This window comes from Oryctolagus cuniculus, chromosome 9, assembly GCF_964237555.1.
Source record: "Oryctolagus cuniculus chromosome 9, mOryCun1.1, whole genome shotgun sequence".
Taxonomy (NCBI): Eukaryota; Metazoa; Chordata; class Mammalia; order Lagomorpha; family Leporidae; genus Oryctolagus; species Oryctolagus cuniculus.
Window position 1 is genome coordinate 101316149 of NC_091440.1, and position 21957 is coordinate 101338105.

Here is a 21957-nt window from a genome sequence, read left to right on the forward strand (position 1 = left end):
AAGGTTAGGCAGAGAGGAAAAATTTATCTTAGCACATGAGAAATAATCTGCACAAAGCCCCAGGTGCCTTTCAGGGACAAACTTATCACTCCCTTGCTTTTCCCCTTGTACTAAAAATTGATTTACATTTTCTCTACTCAAGTACAGGGTAAGGATTAATAGACACATAAACCAGTGGCCAGGTGAGAGGAACAAAGCAGGTCAAGGTGAAGGAGAGTTCCGGTCTCACACACATTTACCTAAGCAGAGGAACTGCCCTGTAGGCAAGAAAAAAAGTCAGTTTTTAAGGTAGCTGTCTGGGACAGCAGCTCACCCGGTGGCGTTTGCCCTGGATCTTGGCCCGGGCAATGTCAGAGGAGCTGCGTCGGGGTCCACGCCGGCGCACACGAGCATAGTTGGCTTCTTGAAACTCTTTCATTTTTTTCCTCTTCAGCCGGAACTGGTGGCTACAGCTCACATTGTACCTACGGGTCAAGGCATATACACGATGTCACCCTAAATGTGACTTGGTATTTTAAGACCTGATTTGGGGAAAGGAATGAAAGCAAGGAGGGAGCCACGAAGTAGCAGTTGTTAGATGATCATGGGAAAGGGAAGTGACACTAACAGAGAACCCAGCGGCTGAGGGTGAGAAGGGCGTCTCTACAGTACCTCTTAGCACAAGTCATGGAGCAGAATCTCTTGGAGCCACGGAACTGCTCTGCAGGGGCGTACTTCCCACAGTACTCGCACTTCAGGAGGCTCGCCTTCTTCTCCAGCTCTGGAAGTCACGGCATCAGTGGAGAGTCACCCTGGGGTTCTGTGGCCCCTCAGGCCGGCATGCATCATTCCCAGAGCTAGATCCTAGTTATGGTCAGGGTCTGCCCCCAGAGACTGTACAAAGTTAGAAAACCAGGAAGCCTTGTCCATCAAGAACATTACCAACTCCTCTTTCCACCATCTTGGTGTCCACAGAGGACTGATGGGAATAAGACTTCAAAAGCAAACACAGCTGGCAGGCTGTGGTGCACGGCCATTTGTGCTGGCTATAAGCAAGGTCACCAGAGCCAAATATTTATCAGGGCTGGCACTGTGGTGTTGTGGGTAAAGCTGCCACCTGCAGTGCTGGCATCCCATATGGGCGCTGGTCCAAGTCCCGGCTGCTCTACTTCCGACCCAGCTCCCTGCTATGGCCTGGGAAAGCAGTGGAGGATGGCCCAGGTCCTTGGGGTCCTGCACCCATGTAGGAGACCCAGAAGAAGCTCCTGGCTCCTGAATTCGGGTCGGCCCAGCTCTGGCCACTGTGGTCAATTGGGGAGTGAACAAGAGGATAGTAGACTTCTCCCTCTCTCTGCCTCTCCTTCTCTGTGTAACTCTGACTTTCAAATAAATAAATAAATCTTTGAAAGAATATTTATATGTTTATTTAAAAGGCAGAATTACAGGAAAAAACAGTGACAGAGAGATCTTCCATCTGCTGTTTCACTCCCAAAATGGCCACAACAGCCGGAGCTGGGCCAGTCCTAAGCCAACAGTTTTCTTCCAGGTCTCCTATGAGTGCAGGGACCCAAAGACATGGGCCATCTTCCACTGCATTCCCAGGCCATAGCAGGGAGCTGGGTTGGAAGTGGGACACCCGAGACTCAAACCAGCACCCATATGGAATGTGCACTTTACCTGCTCTGCCACAGTGCCAGCCCCACAACTCCTTAAAATTGAAGGTGTTGGGGCCGGCGCTGTGGCACAGCAGGTAAAGCCACCGCCTGCAGTGCCAGCATCCCATATGGGCGCCGGTCTGAAGCCGGCTGCTCCACTTCCAATCCAGCTCTCTGCTGTGGCCTGGGAAAACAGTGGAAGATGGCCCAAGTCATTGGGCTCCTGCACCCGCATGGGAGACCTAGAAGAAGCGCCTGGCTCCATGTTCCTAGCTTCAGCGCAGCTCTGGCCATTGAAGCCAACTGGGGAGTGAACCAGCAGATGGAAGATCTCTCTCTCTCTCTGCCTCTCCTTCTCTCTCCATACACTTTCAAATAAATAAATAAATCTTAAAAAAAAAAAAAAAACAAACCTGAAGGTGTTTATTCTCAAGATGAAACAATTCTATCTGGGCAAGAGATGTGCTTGTATTTTCAAGGAAAAGAAGAACACAATGACTCCTGGCAGTAAACCTAATAAAACCAGAATGATCTGGGGAAAGTAATCCACACTCATGGAAACAGTGGCACGGTATGTGCCGAATTCTGAAGCAAGCTTCCTGTGAGAGCCACTGGACACAGAATCCATGCAATGCTGTTCTCAAGGATTTAAACTATTGGCAAGCAGATCAATGAAAGCAGGTCTGCTTTCTTATTAAAAAAAAAAAAAATTATCAAGTCTTTAAAGTCTTCCTAACCCAAGGCTATACTATTTCCATTTTAAATGTCTAATTTTATCCTACATAATTAATACTCAGAGTTCAGATACAATTCATTTCTGAATAGGAGAAAAAACTAATCACTAATGCCTAAAAAATATAAGATCCCTTTCCCAAAAAGTTTCCAAAAATAGGCAATAAATATTAAACAAGACTCCTTAATGTATGTTACAGGATCTAGGATAAGATGAGAAATTAAGAATACAAATATCACAGCCAGTGTTGTGGCACAGTGGGTTAAGCACTACCTTCGATGCTAGTACTACAGAAGAGTGCTGGTTGGAGACCTGGCTGCTCCAGTTCTGATCCAGCTCCCTACTAATACGCTTGGGAGAATGGCAAAGGATGCCTCAAGTACTTAGGCCCCTGCCAATCATGTGAGAGACCCAGATGGAGTTCTAGGCCCTGGCTGGGACTTACCCAGCCCCAGCCATTTGGGGAGTGAACCAACAGATGGAAGATCTTCCCATACCCCCCAGTAATTGTCTTTTTTAAGAAATAAATCTTTAATAAATAAATAAATATCAATGTCTTATTTTAGGTCACCTGAAAAACATATCCTTATAGTAAGGAATAATTCAACAGCTTACTTTTGCTTGAGAACTCCTTTTGAGTGATTCCACGTGCTCTGATATATAATATGGCTTCTATGTATAGACAGACTTCATATATTTCCTACTTTAAATAAATAATTACTATTTTACAGTGACTCGTCAAACACATCTCCATGAGCCTCCTTTCTGCTCATGGGTCTCTAAATACTCACCAGCAGAGGGGCTGTCCCCTCCCAAGGGGTCACTTGAAGGATTCTCACTGAGCCCCGCTGGAAGGCTGGTCTGCAGTGGCTTCTCGGACTCCTTCAGTAACTGAGAACAGCCCACCTGTCCCAGAAACCCAGAAACAGTTTACAGTTAAGTTAGCCTAATTCCTTTCTGCCTCTTCACCACTTTCTCCAACATTTCCCACTGTCGTGTCCTTGGGATCTCTGAGTTAAGGGCCAGGTCCGGTTCACAGAGAATCATGTTCTATGTGGCAGTCGCGAGTCTCTAACTGGTTTTGCTTTTTCAGATAAGCTACTGGACAACAGGTTCCTACCCTAGCTCCCTATTTTGTCTTACCTAGAGCTGATTTTGCAACTCAGAACCTAGAAAAAGTCCCTTAACTTCTCTACTGTAATTTTCTTTAATATAAAACAATCTAGTTTGTTTAACTAAAAATTACAGCTTTAAAGGTTACTTTCTTCCTTTTCTTCTCCTCTTCTCCATTTTCTAGTCCAGTTTCCTTTTCCTTTCCTAACTTAACAAACACAACTGAACCACTCTATATAATTAAACAGTTGTGCCCTGGGGGAGTTAAAAAAGACAGCCATCAGACCAAGCCCCATTGGACAGTCCCACCTATGGCGCAGCTCTCACCGGGAAAGGTTCTGCTCCTTCCTGGATAACAAAGCCTTCAATGATGTGCGTGAGAATCTGAGGTTTCACAATGGCCTGTGGGGGTTTTGAGTCACCCATTTGTCTGGAGACCATGGCAAGCGTAGGAGGTGGTGCTGATGGGGTAGGGGTCAAGGCTACTAGTTCACTGCTTGGGGTGTTAGCATTCACATTGGCCACTGGTTCAGCTTTCTCTGGAGAAAAAAAAAAAAAAAAAAAAAAAAAAAAAACGCAGATTAAGAACAGATATAGGATAGCATAAATGACCCATCTATTAGCTGAACCAGCCTGTTCTCCTACCACATACATATTCATCCATCATTCACCTGAATGACTCGTATGTGGGTTTTCTCAATAGTGCACCACGTTCAGGCCCATTTTCTATCCAGCCAGATTTATCTTTTAGCTCTTTCAGAACATGTATCTATTCTCAGTGCACTCCAACAGCATTTTAGAAGTCATTTACTCACCTCCAAGATTGCTCTTCTCCTCCATGATCTTTGGGCTCTCTGCGGCTGGAGATGCCTTGGCGGGAAGTATTGAACCCAGTGTGGACACATCGTCTCTCTCCTCCTCAGACTCAGCCTTGCGTTTAACAGACAACGTCTGAGGTTTACCCTGTTTGTGAACAGGAAAGAAACTAAGACTTGGAAGGGAAAGATTATAAGGGACCACAATTACTCCCATAGTTTCACAGAAAACTGTCTTAGTTTTAGACTCCCCAATTTGTATTCCTCACATGGTATACTAAAATTCCTCACCATCCCCAAGAAGCTTTAATTTCTCTACGAGGACAAAGGAAAATGAAGTGTTATTCAGTCCTTGAATATGGACCAACCAAGAAGTGTTGTTTCTCCAGAGACTGATTTGGTTAACAGTACTTTGAGGTAACAGTACACATACAAAAGCCCAGAATGATTTCACCAACACATTTAGGAGTATGAAGTTCAGGTGTTATATTTGTTAACATCTCTCTCGTATAAAAGGAGCAAATACCAGTAATAACCTCCATTCTTTACTCCTCTATATAAACTCTATTTCCACTAGTCCCAGGTCCACTCTCACAGGTGACAGTCCCTTCAAAGTCCTCGGACATCACTTACCGGCAGGTGCACAGACTGCATGTAGAAGGCAGCAGGGACCTGGGCTACAACAGGTGAGGTGGTAGTAGCACCACCCTTTACCACATGTGCTGTCCCTTGCACAGGAGCAAGGGTCATCCCAGGGGCCAATGTAGGAGGGCACTCCTGCAGTGCACCAGGAGCCTGGGATGAAGGTGGCGAGGAGGCCAAGTGGGTTTGACCAGGCTGCACTGCACCTGGCATCCCCCGAGAAGTAGGCACAGCAGCTGCCAGCTGTGCCAACCCCAAAGCCTGTGCCTGGGCTGTACCTGGCTGCCGGGTGCCCACAACTTGCACAGGGATATGGGGGGGTGGTTGTTGGGTAGCTGACATCTTAGCAGCCCCCAACTGAGGAGGTTTGATAGGTGCTGCAGGTGGTTTGGACTGGATGGGAATGGGTGGCTTAGGGGCTGGGTCAGGTGGGAGGGACAGCGGTGAGGACTGAAGCATCGGTTGAACAACAAGGGTTTGGGCTTGTTGCTGGGACTGAGAAGGGGGGACCTGCTGAGTAGGTGGGACCTGTGGTGGCTGGGGGGCAGTGAGGGTTGTGGTTTGCTGCTGCTGCTGCTGTTGCTGCTGCTGCTGCTGCTGCTGGGCCAGCTGGAGGTGTGTCGCTGTGTGCAGGAGCTGGGACTGGCGGTGCTGGAACTGCTGCTGGTGGTGAATGGCAATCTGCTGCTGGATCACCACCTGCTTCTGCTGCAGGTGGATCTGCTGCTGCTGCTGAATCAGTGAGTGGGGCTGGATCTGCGTGTACGTGGCTGTAGGAACAACCCCAGGAGGGAACCAAGAGAAAAAAGTGCAGGAAAGAATCACTCTTAATTAAAAGTAAATTTAAGCTGCACCTCATCCAAACTCTTGCCGCTGAGTCAGGCATTACCAGCTACCTCTAGTCTCTTGTCTTCAAAGACCTCAAAGAAAGAACTCCCTTTCTCAATCATTTAATAATCCTCAGTAATTTCTTATGTTTATTTTCTTTGCTACACTTAAATATCCTATCTTTTAAAGCTGTACTTAGCGAAAGAGAATTCCTGGCCTCTCCCCGCTCTGCATGATTATTAAGACTTGGAATTTCACAAAGGCTGAGTCCAGGTTTTATTCCTTTTGCCTTCCCTAGAACCCAGCTCCGTGCCTGACACACAAGAATCACTTACTATTCAATGAAGAAAGGTCCTAGAGTTAGAGGTAATCAACTTCTTCCACAAATGCCTTGATTGTTAACAACTTACCTGTTAGGTCACCACCTGAGAAACTCCAGAGTGAGCAGCAGCTCTAGCCCCGAGCTTCCTCAGTGTCCTCCCCTGTTACCTGGGTGACAACCTCTACCTCTCTATATTTTACCAGACTGTCCAGATAACACACACAAATTGTATGAAATGAAAGCACTCTGGAACTACAACTGCCAGAGCAAGTAAATACCAAGGATTAGTAATAACTAATTCTTAATTTATTGTGAGCAAATTATCCAAATACATCAACAGCTAAGGTGCTAGAAACAAAGACCACAAACAACACCAAGTAAGCTACACGTGCCTAACTATATCTTACCCACAGACTGAAAACAAGGATCAACTATTCAGGGTTACTATTCTATTTATTCTTTACTATCCCTTACCATTGATACTGATGAGCACAAGTTCACTATATTAAACCATGGCTCTATTTGCTAATCTTTAGTGCTCTAGGGCATTTATACCATATCTGCTTTACACTGTACTGACTACCATTAAACACAGAATGAGAATTCACCTGTTATACTAAATTTTAAGTAGCATGAAGACCAGAATCTGATTTTCCAAGATAATTCTATGAGGTCAGGTCTACCTAAGAAGGTAGACAAGGCAATTTGTAGGCTGCCTAGGGCCCAGTGGGAACAGTGAAGATCTGCATCTGTTACCTATCCTCCTATCCCTGAACCATGTTCAAGGAAAGCTGATGGAACTCTCTCTCCTTCCAATGCTTCATGGCCAAGAGAAACAGAAAAACAAAACAAAAAAACCAAAGCAATGTACTACAAAGACTTCACACAAGTTTTGAGAGAACTGTGACTTTAGGAGTGGTAACAGCTTACCTGAGCTAATAAGTGTCTGACTGGGAGCAGGTGTAGCTGTCCGTGTCAGGTTCATGCCTACGTTCTGCTGACCACTCCCGTCTGCTTCTGCCTTCTTGGCCGCTGCAGTTTCTGCCTCTGTCTGGCTGCCTTGGCTCACAGTCACTGTTTGGGCTGCAGGCAAGGGCTGCACCACTCCTGTGCCCTTCCTGGGACAGCTTCCACCACCCATTCCGGAGGAGGGCAATGGACCCAAACCTGCAGGCGCCTGGCCACCTCCACCTGGACCCAAGGACCCTGGCATGCTACTCCCACTGCCTCCACCAGCTTGACTAAGGTTGAGGGACTGGCCTGAGGCCCCAGACGAGGCCTGTGCCACAGCCAAGGCCTGGTTAGAGGCCTGGGAGAGGCTAGAGACAGGGGAGGCTCCGGGAGGAATGGCCTTCTGAGTGGAGCCTTGCATCTGGGGTCCTTGGGCTGAGGTCTGCTGGTTCCTCACTGCCAAGTTCTGAACCTGAAAAACAAGAAAAAATGGATTGAGAAAAGGCAGACTGGAGGCATTAAGGCTAGATTTCTGTACGATTATTAGATTTCTGTAAGATTATTAGACTGAATTTCTCAAAGCAGCAAACATGGCTACAGTGTCTTATCACACAACCTACCTCAAATCAAATCCCCACCTATACAAAATATATTAAAGGCCTCCAGTTACCCAGAGAGGATATATCAGGAGTCATACCTGATTTTTCAGTTTTCTTTTTTCACTACTAAGCCTATCACCAAATTTGGTTATTTATTCCCTTTACTGTCTCTTCAATTTTCCCTTTCCTCTCCATTCATTCAACATCTACCAGACACCTACCTGCGCTCTGCAAACCTCACTGCACACTGAGAATGCAGGGATGAAAGGAACAGTCCCTACACTTTCTATCAGAAAAGACGAGAGAATCACCAATTATGACGTGGCCAAATGCATAGATACAGAGAAGAGAGAGCAAGTCAGACTGAGGAGATCTAGGAAAACTTCCTGAAACAAGTCAAGTCTGATCAGAGCCTCAGTAGTATCAGTGAAGGTGAGGATTTTAAGACACAAGGCCACAGAACCAAGAAAGAGAATAGCATGTTTAGAACTGTAAGTATTTCTCTGCATTTCTGGATAGTTATAGAGGGTAGAAATAGATGAAGCTAGGAAGGCAGGTTGAGGCTAGGCAGATAGAAAGGTGCTAGATCATCAAGGGCCTGGTATGTTAAGGAGAGTCTGAATGTGAAACTAAACAGCAAGTTTATCTTTTTATTTACTTTTATGTTCCCAGCATCTAGCAGGGTCTGGCACATAGTACTCCAAATTATAGAGACAAGGAATGAAGTCTAACTGACTATTTAAGCCTTGAAGAGCATTAGTATAGTTAAAACTATTTTTTATATATTTCCTTTTTCTTTGTATTTGAAAGGCAGAGTTACAGAGAGAAGGAGAGATGGAGAGAGTTGAGATCTTCCATCTGCTGGTTCACTCCCCAGATAGACACAATGGCCAGGGCTGTGCCAGGCTAAAGCCAGGAGTCTGAAACTCCATCCAGGTTTCCCACATGGGGGGGCAGAGACCAAAGTACTTGCTTTCCCAGGCACATCAGCAGGGAACTGAATTGGAAGTGGACCAGCCAAGACCTAAACTAGCGCTCACATGAGATGCCAGCGTTGCAGGTGGCAGTCCAACCCGTTGCACCACAACCCAGGCCCCTTTTTAAATATTTCTGATGGAAGCATGGGGAGAAAATTTGCCATCACATCCTGAGGTTGAACATTCACACACATCCTCTAACCGAGAATTCCACACGACAATCTCTTGCCACGTATAACCTGAGGCGTGTACAGGAAGTGTTCACAGCACCATTACTCACAGTGACAAAGGCTTGGAAACACTAGAATGACCACCTACAGAACAGAAAATGAATAAACAGTAGTTTGTTCACACAACAGATTACATAGAAATTAATTAATTAATTATAATGACTATGGCAAAAAATTTAATCTTATTCTCAGGGTGGGCCCAGTGGGTTAAGCTGTCTGTATCCCATACCGAAGTACCTTGGATTGAGTCCCAGCTCCTTCATTACTTATCCAGCTTCCTGCTAGTGCATCCTGAGAAGCAGGGTATGATGGCCCAAGTGCTTGGGCTCCTGCCACCCATATGGGAGACCTGGATGGAGTTCCAGACTCCCAGCTTCAGCCTGGCCCAGCCCTGACTATATTGTAGGCATCTGGGGAGTGAACCAATAGATGGAATATCTGTTTCTCTGCATTTCAGGTAAAATACATAACAAAAAGAAAGCATCTCAAAATGATTACATATAGAACAAATACCTTTTAAATCTAATACACATAAAAATACATATGGTATCTGCGATTTGTTTCAAAGTAATCCATGGCCAGAGGGGGAAGGGCCCAAATAGACTGGCCATGAATTGATAATTTTTTTTAACTTTTATTTAGTAGATATAAATTTCTAAAGTACAGTTTATGGATTACAATGGCTTTTCCCCCTCCATAACTTCCCTCCCACCCGCAACCCTCCCATCTCCCGCTCCCTCTCCCATTCCATTCACATCAAGATTCATTCTTGATTATCTTTATATACAGAAGATCAATTTAGTATATATTAAGTAAAGATTTCATCAGTTTTCCCCCACACAGAACACAAAGTGACAAATACTGTTTGAGCCCTAGTCACATCATTAATTCACATTGAACTACACATTAAGGACAGAGATCCTACATGGGGAGTAAGTGCACAGTGACTCCTGTTGTTGACTTAACAATCTGACACTCTTGTTTAAGGCATCAGCAATCTCCCCAGGCTCTAGTCATGAGTTGCCAAGGCCATGGAAGCCCCCTGAGCTCGCCAACTTTGATCTTATTTTGACAAGGCCATAGTCAAAGTGGAAGTTCTCTCCTCCCTTCAGAGAAAGGTACCTCCTTCTTTGATGGCCCATTCTTTCCGCTGGGATCTCACTCACAGAGATCTTCCATTTAGGTTTTTTTTTTTTTTTTTTTTTTTTTGGCAGAGTGTCTTGGCTTTCCATGCCTAAAGTAATCTCATGGGCTCTTCAGCCAGATCCGAATGCCTTAAGGGCTGATTCTGAAGCCAGAGTGCTGTTTAGGACAACTGCCATTCTATGAGTCTGCTGTGTATCCCACTTCCCATGTTGGATCATTCTCTCCCTTTTTTATTCTATCAGTTAGTATTACAGACACTAGTCTTGTTTATGTGATCCCTTTGACTCTTAGACCTATCATTATGGTCTATTGTGACCTGAAATTGATTACTTGGACTAGTGAGGTGGCATTGGTACATGCCACCTTGATGGGACTGTATTGGAATCCCCTGGCACATTTCTAACTCCACCACTTGGGGCAAGTCAGCTTGAGCATGTCCCAAGTTGTACATCCCCTCCCTCTCTTATTCCCACTCTTATATTTAACAGAGATCACTTTTCAGTTAACTTTAAACATCTAAGAATAATTGTGTGTTAATTACATATAATTGATAATTATTAAGAGCACCATGGTAGGTACATAGGGATTCCTATTTTTTTTTCTTTTTGTGTATTTAACATTTTCCATAATAAAAGTACATTTCAGAAATATATAGTCAGAGCCAGTGTTCTGGCATAGCAGGTAAAGCTGCTGCCAGTGTGGCATCCCACATGGGCACCGGTTTATGACACAGCTGCACCACTTCTGATCCAGCTTCCTGCTAACACGCCTGGGAAAGCAATGGAGAATGGCCTGAGTGCACCTATGTAGGAGATCAGGAAGAAGCTTTGGCCTGGCCCAGCCCCAGCTGTTGAGGCTATCTGGGGAGTGAACCAGCAGATGGAAAATCTCAATCTCTCTTTCTCTCTCTCTTTCTCTCTCCCTGTCTCTTCCTCTCTCTGGTAACCCTCACTTTTAAATAAGTAAATAAGGGTCCAGCACTGTGGTGTAGCAGGTAAAGCCGCTGCCTGCAGTGCAGGAATCCCATATGGGCGCCGGTTCGAGACCCAGCTGCTCCACTTCCAATCCAGCTCTCTGCTATGGCCTGGAAAGGCAGTGGAAGATGACCCAAGTCCTTGGGCCCCTGCACCTACGTAGGAGACACGGAATAAGCTCCTGGCTCCTGGCTTCAGATCAGCCCAGCTCCAGCTGTTGCAGCCATCTGGGGAGTGAACCAGCAGATGGAAGACCTCTCTCTCTCTCTCTCTGCCTCTCCTCTCTCTGTGTGTAACTGTGACTTTCAAGTAAAATAAATTTTTAAAATAAATCTTTAAAAAAATAGAAAGTGAGAGATGTAATAAACCTGTATAAAAAGGGAACAAGGGGAAGGATAAAGCTACAATAATCATTACCACTGAGTAATGTTAGTCAGTGAATGGATCTGGGGATTGCTTACCACATTATTAAAAAGCCACCAAGTAAATAAATAAAGGTGGGTCATGAATACATCAATGATGACTGTCATGAGCTAAAGATGATGGTCAAATTCTGTATACCAGAAATACAATTTAAAATATTAGTAATGACATATTTTCTCATTTAAAAATATCCTGGGGCTGCTGTTGTGGTTCAGCAATTTAAGCTGCCGCTTGTAATGCTGGTATCCCATATCAGAGTGCTGGTTACAGTCCTGGCTGCTCCATTTCTGATGCAGCTTCTTGCTAATGCACCTGGGAAGTCAGCAGAAGGTGCCCCAAGCACCTGAGCCCCTGCCATCCACATGGGAAACAAAGATGGAGTTCCTGGCCTGTGGCTTCAGCCTGGCCCAGCCTGTGCCACTGCAGCCATTTGGGCAGTGAACTAGGGAACAGAAGTTCTCTATCTCTCCCTTCTTCTGTGTCACTCAGCTTTGCAAATGTTTTTTTTTTTTTTAAATAATTATCCTGAAAATAACGTGGAAAAGGATGACAAGGAGGGAAGGCTGAATTCAAGACCTTTTAGAAAACCATTCCCATAATCCAAGTGAAAATATTAAGAACCTGAACTCAGGCACCAGCAGAAAGAGCAAGGGCAGCTCATGAGAGTTAGGTACAAGAATCATCAGGACTGGGTGCTGGAGCACATAATATTATCTGGAAACTACAGCTTTTCTAATCAGCTCCCTGTCCACGATGGCTATTTCAACTTTCCTACTCTCCCTATACTCAGCATCACCTTCTGTCTCTCTCCTCACACTCTTCACCTCTACAAAGAAAACAGGAACTATTCTACGTGCATTCTTTCATGAGTTCCACCACCAAGTCTACACGTTTGCCTGACCCCATCACCTCCCTCCCTTCCCTTCCATCCTTTCTCCAGTCAAAGACGATCCTTCCCGACGCTCAGGGCCCCATGTGCTCCTGCCTCCTCAAGAAGCCCATCCTGTCCCTGTCCCTTGGCTCCTCAGCCTCTCCCTCCCTCCCATCACAGCCCCCTCCACCAGCTTTACCCTGCTTCCCTGTGACTGATGAGCTCGTAACTGTTCCCATCTGTCATACTCATACTATTCTGGATTCAACCCCCACCCTACTGAAGCAGCGCTCCCTCTGTTACCAATACGTCCATCCTTCTTTCCCTCTGTACTATATTCAAAAGATGAGTACGCCCCCTTCCACACACATGTCTTTTAATACTCTGTCCACTGGTCTTCAAGATACTACCCAATCTGGATTCTCCATTCTCCCATCTCGCTGTCACTGTTGTGCACTCCCCTTTGTCAGTCCCCCACCCTCCACCCAACCCTCAACTGCTCTTCTCAGGGCTCATCCTAACCCTCAGGGTTCCACTTTAAATGCTTTCTTCAATCCTTATCATCTTCCTCAGCAATTCTAAAAATGCCCTTGACTTCTGCTATGTTCACATCTCCTCATGTGTGACTCACGTGTACTTCTAAGTCTGCACATCCACAACAGAACTTCACTCCATCGTTCATCACCTTATAAACGGCACCACCAGTCACCCCTCTGCAGTGTCTGATCTCAGGTCTCATCTGGCATCTCCCTCAATTCCCCCTTCAATGATGCTTCTAAGTTATTCTCAAATCTATACATTTCTATCAATCCAAACACTGTCTTCCTTCTAAACTGTTGTAGAACTGTTATTCTCCCAAACCTGCACTCACCCACTTCCATTTAATCTGCACAGGGGAGTCAGCAGGGTCTTTAAAAAACAAAACACACAAACCTCTGCACATCACTTCCCTTTTTAAAAACCTTCTATAGCTCCCCATTGTCCTGTACATAAGCCCCAAATCCTAAACACAGCCTCTGAGACCCTTCAAGATGAGGTTCCTCTCACTCTGCCAAACTCTGGGAAACATGCCTTCTTTAATTACTCAAACCAATCAAGCTCCTATCCTCCTCGGAGCCTTTGGACACAGTGTTCGACTGCCTTTAACACTCTGCTGCGTCTTTACCTGGCTAACTCCTACAGGCCCAGATTAAATGTCACCTCCTACAGCACCTAGTATTTTCTAATTAGGTAATTGTTATACCACTCAGGCAACTATTTGTTAAATGTCTAGAGCTTCATTTATGGCCCACAATTGCCATAAATGTAACAACCATGACTTTCTTGGGCAGCCAAGGCCAAAGAATGTCTGATACATTAATAATAAAATTAACACTCTCAAACACTCATTATGTCCAGGCACTGTTCAAGCAGTTACAACATCAACTCATTCAGTCCTCACAACATACCCTGAGGTAGGTATATTGTACTATCTACTGTACAGATGCCCAAGATCATACAGTAAGAAGTGAAGCTGGAATCTGACCCAAACATCAGATGCATGCCTTTAACCACTACTCTCTGTCCCACAAACCAATACTCAAACATATGATGAAGAGATGGATAAAGGAAAGAAAAGGATATGAAGCAGGAGCAACCTCACTACAACCATATTGTCTAAAACAAAGGTCTTCCCTTATCATCAGATGACCCCAGAGGTCTCTGAACAAGCTCTCCAATCAGGAATAAGTTCCTAGATGATTGTTTCTGAAGTACTTTCCTTATTCTATGAAACTGCTGTTCAACAGCCAGTAATGGTCCCTAAAACTCATTTATATGCCTTTTGGGCTCCTCCCTAGCAATGACCTCCTCTACAATCAGGCCCATTACCTTTAGGTTATCCACCCTCTCATCCCTGACCACCACGCACACTCATATTGACACAAATGAATGGTGACCTTACACTTGCTATTCTCTCCAATTCTCTTCTTACTCCAAATGAAATTCTATACATCCTTCAAAACTCTTGTCAATTATCCTGCAGAGTAATACAGCCAACTCTTCTCTAACCTCTTGTGTTGCCCAAAGCTGGTACCAGTTAAGCACTTTTGTTCCTTAAGCTCTTTAAAGATTTGGCTCACATTTCTTTTCAATCCTCCAAAACTTCTAGAACTATCTGAGCACATCAACAGAAAGAGCTTGACATTTACTTGCTCTCTGGTAAGATTAAAAGGATGAGATAATTTTGATACTGTAAGATCTATATATACAAAGCTAAAAATTAAAACATATATTTTGGAAATAAGTCATGGGAAGTAATGGTGACTGAGACTTTCACTGGGAAAAACAGTGAACAGGAAGAGGAGACCGAAAGTTGAGAACTAGAATTAAGCAGAGGGAATCAAACATTGTTCTGGCAACTCAGCCAGATCAGCTTCAAACCTAAAAACAGAATTCCCTGGGCCATCCCTTACCTTCAGGAGACGGCACTGAGAGAGAGAATTAAGACTCCCTGATAAAAACTGAGCCACAGAGGACTAAAAGGATGGTCAGGAAATTTACCCTGTACCGAGAATAAGACTTTCCAGTTCCACAAGGCTATTTTCAGGCAATCTACCTCCCTTTCTAACTCAAATCAACTCAAAAGTTCAAGTTTCATGGCAATTAATGGAAGGGAAAACACAAAAAATAAGAATTCTGGAAAGTGCTAACAGACAGAAGGATGGACCCCGGTGCGTGGTCATCCCCTTCATCCTCCCCAGTGTCCATCCACAGGTAACGTGGTTGCCACTGACCTGATCGGCATCTGCATGGACTCCGGGAGACTGAGCAGATGGCACCTCCTGCTGGACTGCAGCCACTGCCCCATTAGGCATCAGGATGAGTTGGGAGGCTAGAGGCACATTCCGGCCCAGGGTCCGGTTTACCTGCAACAGGTTTCCCAGCTGTGGCTGGCAAGGAGAGGAGGAAGAGGAAGAGCAGAGAGGAAAAGAGGAAAAGAAAAGACAGAAGAAATGGAAGGGAAGGACCACAACACAAAATAAACAAAGGATATTAAACAGCTAAGCCCTGCCCCTTTCCACACCAACCCAGGACCTCTTATTCTCCATAAGTGATGAATCATCCAGAAGAAATCTAGAATACGGAGAACCTCACAGACTGATAACAGAGAGTCAAACATCAAAGAAGTTCAGATGTGGATTTGAGAACAAGTACTAGTAAACAGACAGGCTGAGAGGCAACACTTAGAATCTGTGTACTTGATGGGGCCGACGTTGTGGCATAGCAGGTAAGGCCGCCGCCTGTGACTGACATCCCATGTGGATGCCAGCTGCTCACTTCCGATCCAGCTCCCTGCTAATGTGCCTGGGAAAGCAGTGGAAGATGGCCCAAGTGCGTGGCTCCCTGCACCCATTAGGAGATCCGGAAGAAGGTCCTGACTCTTGGCTTCTGCCTGGTACAGCCCCAGATGTTGTGGTCATTTGGGGAGTGAACCAGCGAATAGAAGATACGTCTCTCTCTCTCTCTCTCTCTCTGTGAAACTGACTTTTAAATAAATAAATAAATCAGAATTTGTGTATCTTAACCATAGGTTTAATGGTTAGCTAATACTAACTCAGCTAAACTTTAAAGTCAACATCTTCTAAATTAGAATCTCACTACAGCCTGTAGGCTACCTGTAAATACTGAGCAACACTTCTAGAGAAAGTAAGGCATGGAAAGTATATCAGCTTATCTCAGAATATCCGAGTAACTATGGTTAAATAAAATAGCGTGCAACTGCATCTTTGCCAGTGACAAAAAAAATCAGGCCCCTGGGACACGTGCTGTCTGTGGACTTACCCGTAGATACATCTGGGCTTGGGACTGGTTGAGGGGTGGGGAGGTGGTGTTCCCCAGTAGCACAGACTGGGTCAAGGTGGTGGCACTGGGAGAGCTCACACTCTGGGATCGGCTGATGAGCTGTGCAGCCGACGTGGTGGCCAGATTGATCTGTGTGGAACAGAGAGGAAACAGGGCTTAGGAGGGGTAAAAAGAAATAGACGTGACTGACACATTCAGAGACATTATCAAGGATAGAGTATCTCACTTTCAAGGAGTCAGAGGGAAATGATTATTAATGACTTCTTACCCAAAACTGTCATCCTAGTTACTCTGGATTATCAAAGTGGGAGATTAAAAAAAAAAATCCAAGCACTAGTGTTAACAGTTGAGAAAACAAGAGTGAGTGGAACAGATTTCACTTCTCACTTCAGTGTCCAGAGATTCGTCCCTTTCCTTTGTTATCTCCTTCTTCCCCGGGATTCTCCACTTAGACTTCCTCTCCAGAACCAACTTGGTTACTCTTCCTTTCACTATTCTCTACACAGGAGCAGTTAGTGATGCTCAATAAACTCTCTCAAGTCAGCTAAACAAAGTGGTTTCGCCCAGGGACGAAGACCCAGCAAGAGAAGCCTTTGAGTGCGAGAGGCAGTACTCACTGAGGCCTGGGTGGTGGTAGCCTGCTGCTGGGTGGTGCTGGTGTTTGGGGAGCTGGCCTGCCGACTGGCAGCGATGGTGGCCTGTGGAAAGGAAAGGCGAACAAGAAATAGCAGACCATGAAGGAAAAAACTCTGAGTCTTCCAATAATAAATCACAGGCACAAAACACAAAGAGACTTCGGGTAAGAAGAGACAGATTGTACTCTGGAGTAAGGAAATGTATATGTATGTGTGTGTGTGTGTATATATATATATATATTTTTTTTTTTTTTTTGATAGGCAGAGTGGACAGTGAGAGAGAGAGAGACAGAGAGAAAGGTCTTCCTTTGCCGTTGGTTCACCCCCCAGTGGCCACTGTGGCCGGCACACCGTGCTGATCCGAAGCCAGGAGCCAGGTGCTTCTCCTGGTCTCCCATGCAGGTGCAGGGCCCAGGGACTTGGGCCATCCTCCACTGCACTCCCGGGCCACAGCAGAGAGCTGTACAGGAAGAGGAGCAACCAGGACAGAATCCCACGCCCCAACCGGGACTAGAACCTGGGGTGCCGGCGCCGCAGGCAGAGGATTAGCCTATTGAGCCGCGGCACCAGCCAGGAAACGTATATTCACTATCCCAGTAACTCTCACATTACTATATATGCAAACCCAGCAACCCTTAACGTGACCCTCCTAGGCAGTCAGGAACCGGTCTGCTGTCTGTCCTGGCTCCCTCTTGCTTCTAGGTTGATGAGTCTGGATTTGTATGATGTAAGGCACATATATATTTTCTATAATGCACATTTTTAACAAAGCAAAAATAAAGTAGCTTTTTTAAAGTAATCTTTTCTTTTTTAAAAAAATTTTTAAATTATTTACTTATTTTATTTGTTTTAAAGGCAGAGAAAAAGACAGAGATCTTCCATATGCTATTTCACTCTCCAGATGCCTGCAACACCAGGGTTAAACCAAGCTGAAATCAACAGCCTGGAATGCAGTCTAGGTCTGCTGCCTTGCAGGGTATGCATCAGCAGAAAGCTAGAATCGGATTCAGAGCCAGAACTCAAACCTGTTGTGGGGGTCAGGAAATTTATTATGGTGTGGGGACTAAGAGCCCCAGCCGGTTACAGAGAGACCTACAGCAGACTTAGCCTAGGTTCTTGTTTCCATGTGTAAGAATAAAACCAGGAGAGGAAAAGCAGCATTTACTGAAAGGCAAAGGGATACTACACACTCAATAGGTGAGCGCAGGCAGTCTTATGGGGAACTGCCATCTTTATTCATGAATCTTATTTAACCCAATAGATCTAAAATAGTATCATTTCAACATGCAGTAAGTATTTAAAAATTACTGAGATATTTTATTTTTCTTCATTCTAGGACTTTGTACTCTAATCTTTTTATTCAATATAATGTTTAATATATCAGTGACCTTTCTTGTATTCATTTTTTTCTAAATTCCAGAATATATTAACAGGATATAAATACCTGAATTAAACTTTTTTCTTAAACATAGGACTTTATTAATCACAGCAGAGCAAGTATCAAAAACATCAAGTTTACATCAACTTCTCCTGGACCCCAAGTCCCATGGGAGCAATGGGGAGGGCTCAGATGGATTCCTGCACACACACACATCACCAGCTTATAACAGAAGAACACCAACCTCAGAGGACACACTGCTTTTGTAATAAGCAGTAAGCAAACTTACTCTTTGTCCCAGAGGGAATGTAAACTAATATTACTATATCATTGTTTTGACTTTTTTTTTTTTTACTTATTCTGATTTTCATAAACAAAGCTGAAGGGGCAGGCGCTGTGACATAGCAGGTAAAGCCAACGCCTGCAGTGCCAGAACCCATATGGGCACCAGTTCTAGTCCCAGCTGCTCCACTTTCCATACAGCTCTCTGCTATGGCCTGAGAAAGCAGTGGAAGATGGCCCAAGTCCTTGGGCCCCTGCACCCGTGTGGGAGACCTGGAAGAAGCTCCTGGCTTCAGATCATTGCAGTTCCAGCCATTGCAGCCAACTGAGGAGTGAACCAGTGGGTGGAACACCTCTTGCTCTCGCTCTCGCTCTGCCTCTCTGTAATTCTGCCTTTCATATAAATTAATAAATCTTAAAAAAAAAAATGCAACAAAGTTGAAGACTTGAGTTTACCACAGTGATTCCTTAAGTGGAAAGAAGGGAAAAGTGTATGTTGCTTCTTTACCTTTCCAAAAGCCCTCTCATTAGGATAGTTTTTCTTAGAGGGAAACACATATAGCAGTTCAGTGAAACGATCTATGAACGTTTCCTGTTTCTGACCAGAAGTGATTAATAAGTATAACTAGTATGATCTTCCTTTTCCAAGTAGAGGTTTCCTTATAGAATTAGTAAGACTGCATCTTCTGCCCTAACATTCTCTTGATTTTTTTATATTTTAAAATATATATAGATATTAGGACCAGTCATTCTTTTGATATTTATATTTATATTTAGGAGCGGGGTGTTAGCCTAGGAGTTAAGATACCCATATGCCAAACTGGGAATGCCTGGGTGCCATATTCAGTTCCATTTCCTAATTCCAGCTTCCTGTTAATGCCTATCCTAGAAAGCAGCAGATGATGGTTCAAGTAATTGGATTCTTGCCACTCACATGGGAGACAGACCTGAACTGGGTTCCCAGCTCTCAGCTCAGCTCAGCCTAGCCCAACTCATTCCTATCATTGTGAACACAAGGGAAGTGAACCAGCACTGGAGTTCTCTCTCTTATCTCCCACTTGTGTCTGTCTGTGTGTCTGTCTCTCTCCCTCCCTCTAAGTAAGTTTAAATATGTGTGTGTGTGTGTGTGTGTATAAATTATAGTAGGAGAATGTAATTCTAATGTTTTCTCTGTAGCTACAAGAGAATAATCAGGAGACTTTGGGGTTATATTAATATTTATTAAGATATTAATATTTACTAATGTGTTTATTAAACATTTGTTTTTATGTAATAGTAAAAGATATTGCTATTTCACGTTCACTTTGTTTAAATTTTCTTTTTTTTTAACTGGCCCACAGTAATCATACGTGTTTAGGAGGTATGGCAAATTCTAAACTCTTGTAGCATACCTCAGTTTGGACTAGCCATACTTTAAGTACTCAATAGCTAGAGGTGGCTAGTGGCTACACAGTGGACAGAACAGGTGTATTTCAGAGCCACCCTACCTCTAAAATATGATTCTCCAACAGCTCTTCTGGAGCCCCAGAGGCTAAGACCCACCCCTCCTTTGTAGGAGGAAGAGGCAAAGGAGACTGTCCTCAGCCTGACTGCATACAGAATAAAGCATGCCCCAGAGTCTCCCCGGCCCACCTACAGTTCTTGTCCCCTCCCTCTCGGGCCAGCTGGCTGCTGACCTCTCACCTGCTGGACGGCAGCCAGGCTGTGCAGCTGGGCATTACTGAGCTGCTGCTGGAGCATGAACTGGTGGAAGTACTGCGCCGCATTGGGCTGCCGCTGTAGTGCCTGCAGAGCCTAGGAGGAGAGAGACCATGAGACATTCAGAACATGCAACTCTCACTCTACAATCATGTGGAAGAGAGTTATTGGCAGGACAGAAATCACAGGAGATTGGAAACTGGGCTAAATCAACATCTTTTGTTTGTGCATTTTTATATTAGAAGCAGTATGTGTATAAAGTCCTCTAAAAACCATAGAAACAATCTATGATCTATTCTCATGTTAAAAAAAAAAAGCAACATAGCACAATTCAATTCACATGAACTCTTATTTCCCAACCTGTGACCTAGAAAAACACGATATAGTGAGAAATAAATAAATTGAAAATAAATGGGGTAGGGCTAGCATTGTGGTGTAATGGATTAAGCTGCTGCTTGCAGTACTGGCATCCCATATGGGTACCAGTTCAAGTCCCGGGTGCTCCACTTCTAATCCAGCCCCTGCTAATATGCCTGGGAAAGCAGCAGATGGCGGCCCAAGTTCTTGGGCCCCCCGCACCCACGTGGGAGACCCAGATGAAGCTCCTGGCTGCTGGCTTAACCTGGCCCAGCTGTGGCCGTTGCAGCCATTTGGGGAGTGAACCAGCAGATAGAACGTCTCATTCTCTCTCTCCCTCTCTCACTCTGTACCTCTGCCTTTCAAATGAATGAAATAAACCTTAAAAAAAAAGAAATGGGGTGCTGATTAGTATAAAGAAAAGAAAATGGAAACAGGTATTCAGCCTAGCAGTTAAATTGCTCACGTACCACAGCAGAGTGCCTCGGTTCAATGCCCAGCCCTGGCTCCTGACTCCAACTTCCTGCTAACGCAAACCCTGAGAAGCAGTGGTGACAGTTCAAGTAATGAGGGGTCTTGAACTCTGAGTGAGATCTGAATTGACTTCTCAGCCCCCAGCTCTGGCAATTGCCGATATCTAGGGAGTAAACAAGCAGATGGGAACTCTCTGCTTTTTCTGTCTCTTGGTCTCTCTGCCTCTCAAGTAAAAATTAATTTAATTTTTTTCAAAGCAAAACTATATTCCAGGTATATTTAGTAAGGGTGATAAGAGGCCTAAAGGGTTGGAAATAATGAAAAAAGAGCATAAACAGTGTCTTCTGAAACATTCAATCAGATAAATTCTTAACTAATTGGCATTTTCAAAAATGTGCAGTATAATGCTAATACATGTTTATGAACGTGATACTGTAAGGTAGGCACTACGGTGCAATGGGTTAGGCTTTGCTTGCAACACCTACATCCCATATGAGTGCCAGTTAGAATCCCAGTTGCTCTGCTTCCAACTCTGTTTCTTCTGCTAACACATCCTAGAAGGCAACAGATGATGGCTCAAGTGCTTGAACCCCTGAACCCATGTGGGAGACTCAGCTGGAGTTCGGGGCTCCTGGCTTTAGCATGATTGAGCCCTGGATGAAGTGGGCATTTAGGAAGTGAACCACAAGATAGAAAATCTCTCTCTCTCTGCCATTCTACCTTTCAAGTAGATGAAAATAAAACAAAATAAATACTTTAAAAGGACACTGGCACTTTTATTGTTAAATAGATATTACTGTACTCTTATTCCTTAATTAAATCTATTATAAAATGCATTGTTAGGCTAACAATCAAAATATTTTGTTAACAAATAGGCCTCATTTCTAAACACAGAATTTTACTGTCTGTCTAAAAGTTAAGTCTGTAAAGAGGTCTATGCTACTTCGACTACTCAGGATGATAGTCAAGAAAGGCCAAAGACTGAAAAACTGACAATCACAGGAGTCGGAACTTTTTTTTGCCAAGGGTCAT

At 44.4% G+C, this 21957-nt stretch overlaps 1 protein-coding gene across 7 annotated transcripts in view; it reads right to left on the reverse strand.

Annotated features, from left to right (window-relative positions):
- Nucleotides 1-21957, reverse strand: part of PHC1 (polyhomeotic homolog 1) — a 29177-nt gene that overhangs the window by 3187 nt on the left and 4033 nt on the right. For 3 of the 7 annotated variants that reach the window (XM_051850133.2, XM_002712768.5, XM_070049283.1), the window contains exons 3-13: nucleotides 20080-20190; nucleotides 16719-16799; nucleotides 16081-16230; nucleotides 15033-15188; nucleotides 7018-7510; nucleotides 4929-5707; nucleotides 4296-4443; nucleotides 3808-4019; nucleotides 3159-3273; nucleotides 652-760; nucleotides 314-464 (exon numbers count right to left, since the gene is read on the reverse strand). In XM_051850133.2, the coding sequence (XP_051706093.1) occupies nucleotides 314-464; nucleotides 652-760; nucleotides 3159-3273; nucleotides 3808-4019; nucleotides 4296-4443; nucleotides 4929-5707; nucleotides 7018-7510; nucleotides 15033-15188; nucleotides 16081-16230; nucleotides 16719-16799; nucleotides 20080-20190 (2505 nt within the window). The remainder of the gene's footprint in view (nucleotides 1-313; nucleotides 465-651; nucleotides 761-3158; nucleotides 3274-3807; nucleotides 4020-4295; nucleotides 4444-4928; nucleotides 5708-7017; nucleotides 7511-15032; nucleotides 15189-16080; nucleotides 16231-16718; nucleotides 16800-20079; nucleotides 20191-21957) is intronic. The other 4 variants (XM_008259797.4, XM_070049284.1, XM_070049286.1 and 1 more) reach the window with 2 other exon arrangements.